The sequence below is a fragment of the Antechinus flavipes genome, chromosome 5, assembly GCF_016432865.1.
Source record: "Antechinus flavipes isolate AdamAnt ecotype Samford, QLD, Australia chromosome 5, AdamAnt_v2, whole genome shotgun sequence".
In the NCBI taxonomy this organism is placed as follows: domain Eukaryota; kingdom Metazoa; phylum Chordata; class Mammalia; order Dasyuromorphia; family Dasyuridae; genus Antechinus; species Antechinus flavipes.
Window position 1 is genome coordinate 25,565,362 of NC_067402.1, and position 6,815 is coordinate 25,572,176.

Sequence of the window (6,815 nt, forward strand, 5' to 3'; positions counted from 1 at the left end):
GAGATGTCAAGTGACTTTTGTAAGGGAATACCTCCAAATGTGGTCTAGGAAAAGAATTGAACCACATTCTTCCAGACTCTGAACCCAAGTTCCTGTCACTGAATCTCTCAGATGGTGCAACTTGGTCCATTATGGTTAGAGAGCTGGACCTAGAAACCTGAAAAAGCTCATATCTGCCTTTGTAATCTTGGGCAAGTCACTCCACTGTCTGATCCCTCAAAAGATAAAGGCAATACACTTAGATTGGATCAAATTCATCTAGAGAATATTGTTTCACTGACTTACACTTTGTTCAAGCATTCTGAAATATTTCATACAGGAATGATTAATTTTTGATTTTTAATAATCTTAAAGGGGATTGTGGATGAGTACTTGCAAAGATATAGATTGCTTAGATTATCAAAATAAAATAAAATATATAAATATTCTCATTTCAGAAGCTATTAATGAACTCTTTACAAAAAAAATCTCCAGAGCCAGATGAATATACAAGTGAATTGTACCAAACATTTTAAGAAAAATTAATTCTACCCTTTGATCCAGCAGTGTTTCTACTGGGCTTATACCCCAAAGAGATACTAAAGAAGGGAAAGGGACCTGTATGTATCAAAATGTTTGTGGCAGCCTTGTTTGTAGTGGCTAAAAACTGGAAAATGAATGGATGCCCATCAATTGGAGAATGGTTGAGTAAATTGTGGTATATGAATGTTATGGAATATTATTGTTCTGTAAGGAATGACCAACAGGATGAATACAGAGAGGACTGGTCAGACTTACATGAAGTGATGCTAAGTGAAATGAGCGGAGCCAGGAGATCATTATATACCTCAACGATACTGTATGAGGATATATTCTGATGGAAGTGGATTTCTTCAACAAAGAAATCTAACTCAGTTTCAATTGAACAAAGATGGACAGAAGCAGCTACACTCAAAGAAAGGACACTGGGAAATGAATATAAATTGCTTGCATTTTTGTTTTTCTTCCCGGGTTATTTATATCTTCTGAATCCAATTCTCCCTGTGCAACAAGAGAACTGTTCGGTTCTGCACACATATATTGTATCTAGGATATACTGAAACCTATTTAACATGTATAGGACTGCTTGCCATCTGGGAGAGGGGGTGGTAGGAGGGAAGGGAAACATTGGAACAGAAGAGAGAGCAAGGGATAATGTTGTAAAAAATTACCCTGGCATGAGTTCTGTCAATAAAAAGGTATTTAAAAAAAAAGAATAATTAATTCAAATACCATACAAACAATTTGGAAAAATAAGATAAAATGGAGTCCTGCTGAATTCATTCTTATGTCAAAGATATGGTGCTGATACCTAAATCGGGTAGGGGCAAACAAGACAAACTACATTATGGGACAATTTCCCAAATAAATATTGATGTAAAAAACCTTTTTTTTAAAATTCAATAATAATTTTATTTTCAAAATATATGCAAAGATAGTTTTCAACATTCACTCTTGCAAAATCTTGTGTTTCAAAGTTTGTCTCCCTCTTCCTCCTCCTCTTAAACAGCAAGTAATCCAATATATGTTAAACATGTGCAATTCCAATAAATATAATTCCATATTTATCATGCTGCTCAACAAAAATCAGATAAAAAAGGAAAAAAATGAGAGGAAAAAATTATACAAAATTCCTGTATACAATATTAGCAAAGAAATTACAACAACTTATCACCAGGACAATACATTATGATCAAGTAGGATTTATAAGATAGTTTTAGGTCTGGTACACCTAGGCAACCTTCACTGGCATCTTTTCCATTAATTCCCTTGAATTTCTTGAGCTTTTGTTCAGCAGTCTTCAAAACCATTTGGTACTGGCTAAGAAACAGAGTAGTTGATTAATGGTTTAGATTAGGTTTACAAGACACAATATTCAATGACTATAGTAATCTAGTATTTGAGAAAGCCAAAGACTTCAGCTTCTGTGATGAGAACTCATTATGAGGCAAAAATTTGCCAGGAAAATTGGAAAATAATGTGGCAGAAACTGGGAATTAACTAACATCTGACATTCTATATCAAGATAAGTTTGAAATGGTTTCATGAGCCCCATCAGAAACCTGCTAATCTAATTTGACTTCCTATTTCCTTTGGTGTTTTCATCTCCCTTCCTGAACCGTCAGGGAGGGTGTGACCACCTTCTTTTTATGGTGTTTTCACTCCTTTTTTGAGCAGTTAGGGAAGGTGTGATCACTTTCTTTTTTGGGGTTCTCACCTCCTTGAGAATTCAGGGAGGTCATGACCACCCATGTTCAAAATCAAAAGAAAGCGGGAGATGTTATGGGCCATACTTGAAACAAGGTGTTAAGTCACTGGAATTGATAGAGACAATGCTTATGTACTTAGTTCACACCTTTAGAGCTCACACCTTTAGGAGAGTTCACACGTTAAGTTCACTCTTTAGAGTTCACATCTTAGAGAGAGTTCACACATTATTTTTAAATAAAGGGTCATACTAAAAGCAAATCAGGAGAGCAAGAAATAGCTTACCTGTCAATCTTGTGAAGAAAGGAGAAATTTGTAACCAAAGAAGAAATAGAGAACATTATTAAATACAAAATGGATAATGTTGATTATATTAAATTTAAAACTTTTTCTACAAACAAAATCAATTCAGCCAAGATCAGAAAGGAAGCAGAAAACTGGGAAATTTTTTTATATCCAAGGACTCTAATAAAGACCTTATTTTAAAATATATAGAGAATTGTTTCAAATTTATAAGAATACATGTCATACCTAACTGATAAATGGTCAAAGGATATGAAAAGACAGTTTTCAGATGAAGAAATTAAAGCCATTTGTACTCATACAAAAATGCTTTAAATCATTATTGATTAGAGAAATGCAAATTAAGACAACTCTGAGATATCACCACATACCTCTCAGATTAGCTAAGATGATAGAAAAAGGTAAATATAAATGTGGGAGGGATGTGGGAAAACTGGGGCACTGATACTTTATTGGAGGAGTTATGAACTGATCCAACCTTTCTGGGGAGCAGTTTGGAACTCTGCCCAAGAGGCTATCAAACTGTGCATACCTTTTAATCCAGCAATGTCTCTACTGGGCCTGAATCCCAAAGAGATCATAAAAATAGGAAAAAAAAACTCACATGTGTAACAATATATGTAGAAGCCTTTTTGTAGTACAAGAAACTAGAAAGTGAGTGGATTCCCACAAGTTGGGGAATAACTGAATAACTTATGGTATATGAATGTTATGGAGTAGTATTGTTCTGTAAGAAATGATCAGCAGGATGATTTCTTTTTAAAATTTTTAATAGCTTTTCATTTACAAGTTATATGAATGGGTAATTTTACAGTATTGACAATCGCCAAAACTTTCCTTCCTATTTTTTCCCTTCCTTTCCCCCACTCCCTCCCCTAGATGGCAGGATGAACAATACATGCTAAATATGTTAAAGTATAAATTAAATACAAAATAAGTATACATGTCCAAAACATTATTTTGCTGTACAAAAAGAATCAGACTCTGAAATATTGTACAATTAGCCTGTGCAGGAAATCAAAAATGCAGGTGGGCAAAAATATAGGGATTGGGAATTCTATGTAATGGTTCTTAGTCATCTCCCAGAGTTCTTTTTCTGGGCATAGCAGGTTCAGTTCATTACTGCTCCATTGGAACTGATTTGGTTCATCTCATTGCTGAAGAGAGCCAGGTCCATCAGAATTGATCATTATATAGTATTGTTGTTGAAGTATATAATGATCTCCTGGTCCTGCTCATTTCACTCACCATCAGTTCGTGTAAGTCTCTTCAGGTCTTTCTGAAATCAGCCTGTTGGTCATTTCTTACCTAACAATAATATTCCATAATATTCATATACCACAGTTTATTCAGCCATTCTTCAATTGAAAGGCATCTACTCGGTTTCCAGTTTCTGGCCACTACAAAGAGGGCCAGCAGGATGATTTCAAAAAGACCTGTAGATAATTACATGAAATGGTGCTAAGTGAAGAGAACTGAACACAGAAATAACAAGATAATGTAAGCACCAATTTTGATAAACTTGGCTCTTTTCAACAGTGTGGTGGTTCAGGACAGTTCAGGACAGGTCTTGTGATGGAGACAGCCATCTGCACCCAGAGAAAAGATTATGTTGTGGATCACAACATAGTATTTTCAGCTTTTTTGCTGATGTTTGCTCAATTTTTTTTCTTTCTCTTATTTTCCCTTTTTCATCTGATTTTTCTTGTACAGCATAATAAATTGAGAAATACATTTAGAAGAATTGCACGACTCACCAATATTGGATTACTTGCTGTCTAAAAGAGGAGGAAGGAAGAAAAATTGGGAATGCATGGTTTGCAAGGTGAATGTTGAAAACTATCTTTGTATGTTTCTTGAAAAGAAAAAAAATCCATTACTAAAAATTTAAATAAATGAATAAAATATAAAAATAAAGGAAAAAATGCAGAGGATTCTCCATTCCTCTTGGTAATTGACTTGAGGAGGAAGGGGAAAGAAAAGAAGCTTCCAAAAAATTCTTCTGTCTGCAGAGGGCCCAATATAAAAAGGAAATTTGAAAATCCATTGAGTTGATTCTTAACAGTTTTATAAGACTCTATCTGAAAGACACAAGAGGCTTGAGACTTTTGTGGAATCTGTCCATTCAAAGGAGACAGCCAAAGGTATGAACTCAGGGTCTTCAAGGCTGCCCAACCAAGAAGAGTTAACAAGTTGCTCTGCAGAATGGCAGGCCAGGGAATTCACACCTTTGCTTGGAGGGCCTAAGGGGGTGGATTGAAGCTACCTCCTATAAAAGGACAGCATCCTTGTGCTCAGAAGCACCACTTTCATTGGAAGGGAAGTCTCTTCCTCTGGCTGCTGCAGACTAGAAGCAATTGGAGAGAGAAGAATGGCTGACACTGGGGAACTTCTGAAGGAATTGCAGAATGAAATTACCTGTAGCATCTGCAATGTTTACTTCTGTGAGCCTGTCACTATCGGGTGTGGACACAGTTTTTGTCGAGCTTGTCTCTCTTCCAGCTGGAGAGATGGAGCCCCAGCTTTCACCTGCCCTGAATGCAAGCGAGTTTCCCAGGACAGAGAGATCCCATTACTGAACAGGCGCCTAGCAGAGTTGACTGAGCTGGGCAAAGAGCTCAGTTCTAAGCTTATGCAGAGCACTGAAGGACAGAGCCAGTGTGTCACTCACAAGAAACCCTTCAAACTATTCTGTGAAGAGGACCAGACCACATTGTGTATGACATGTGAAACCCCAGAGCATGGGGCTCACAAGCTCTCCCCCCTACAAGAGGCTGCTCACAAATACAGGAGGGAGCTCCAGCACATTCGGAGTCATGTGGGGAAGCATTTGAAGGAAGATGAGCAACTTCTTGTTCAAGAGGAGAGAACTGCTATGGACTGGTACTGGATGATCGCAGAACAATACTGCCAAACCCACTTCTTCTTGATGGAGGAAGAATGTCGATTTCTTGAACACCTGAAGCAAGGGGAGAAGGCCAGCAAGGACAGACTATCTCAGCATATGCAAAGCCTACAGAATCTCATGCAAGAGCTGCAGGAAGCTGGCCAGCAAGCCAATCTGGATTTGTTGCAGGATGCCAAAAAGTTGCTGGGGAGGAGCAAGGCTGTGCTGGACCAAAGGGCCAAGCCTGTCATCCCAGAACTGAGAGAATATCCCATCCCTGGCCTGATCAAGATGCTCAACAGATTCAGAGTGGACCTCACTTTGGATCCTAGATCAGCCACTTCCTGTGTGACCATTTCTGAGAATCTCAAGAGTGCCAAGGCTGAAGCAGGCTGGCGATTAGAGACGAAGCATCCTAAAGATTATGCTTATCATTATGTATTTGCTGAGCAGGCATTCTACTCAGGCAGCCAGTACTGGGAGGTGGATGTGACTCAAGTTCCTCAGTGGATCCTGGGGATCTACACCCCACACTTGAAAAGGAAAAGGGTCAGGAATGTGAACTCCTGTCCCTCTGTGTTCCTACTTCAGTGTGTCAAGAAACAAGAATATTACTATTTACAAACATATCCTGGGCCATTAGACCATCGAATGAAAGGGTCTCTACCTCGGGTTGGGGTGTACTTGGAATATTCTTCCGGCATTCTGGGCTTTTACAATGTTCTCCAGAGTTCTCTTATTTATAAATTTCATTCTATTCCCTTCACAGACCGTGTCAAGCCCATCTTTTCCCCTGGCCCCCCACTTCCAGGAACAAAGCCTGGTCCCATGACTGTCTGTCCAGTGGACTCTCATCTTTGTTCTTGCTGCCATTCCTCTCAATGAACATTCTACAAGGACGAGTTCTCAACCCACCACCATGCTCCCTGATCTTCCCTGCAAGTCTCTCCAGCCCTCTCTGAAATCTTCCTGCTGATTGTTTCTTACACAACAATAATGTGCCATGATATTGATATACCATCATTTATTCAGCCATTTTCCAACTGATGGGCAGTCACTCAGTTTCCAGTTTCTTGCTACTACAAAAAGGGCTGCCACAAACATTTTTTCACAGGTAGGTCCCTTTCCCTCCTTAAAGATCTCTTTGGGATATAAAACCTGTAGAAACATTGCTAGATCAAAGGGTATGCAGAGTTTGGTAACTTTTTGGGCTTAGTTCCAAATTGCTCTTCAGAATGACTGGATCTGTTCACAAATCCACCAATAATATATGTGTCCCAGTTTTCCCATATCTCCTCCAACATTCTTCATTATCTTTTCCTGTCATCTTAGCCAATGTGACAGATGTGTAGTGGTATCTTAGAATTGTCTTAATTTGCCTTTCTCTGATCAATAGTGA

General features: G+C 38.4%; 1 protein-coding gene across 1 annotated transcript; it reads left to right on the plus strand.

Moving 5' to 3' along the window:
- The first annotated feature begins 4,900 nt into the window (after positions 1-4,900).
- LOC127538508 (tripartite motif-containing protein 43-like) lies at positions 4,901-6,301 on the plus strand. Its single transcript, XM_051962321.1, has one exon. The coding sequence runs from the start codon at positions 4,901-4,903 to the stop codon at positions 6,299-6,301; it is 1,401 nt and encodes a 466-aa protein (XP_051818281.1).
- Positions 6,302-6,815: the final 514 nt, after the last annotated feature.

Bases quoted from the DNA above. Each gene is read 5' to 3' on its own strand.
- LOC127538508 (XM_051962321.1), top strand. From the start codon at position 4,901: ATGGCTGACACTGGGGAACTTCTGAAGGAATTGCAGAATGAAATTACC.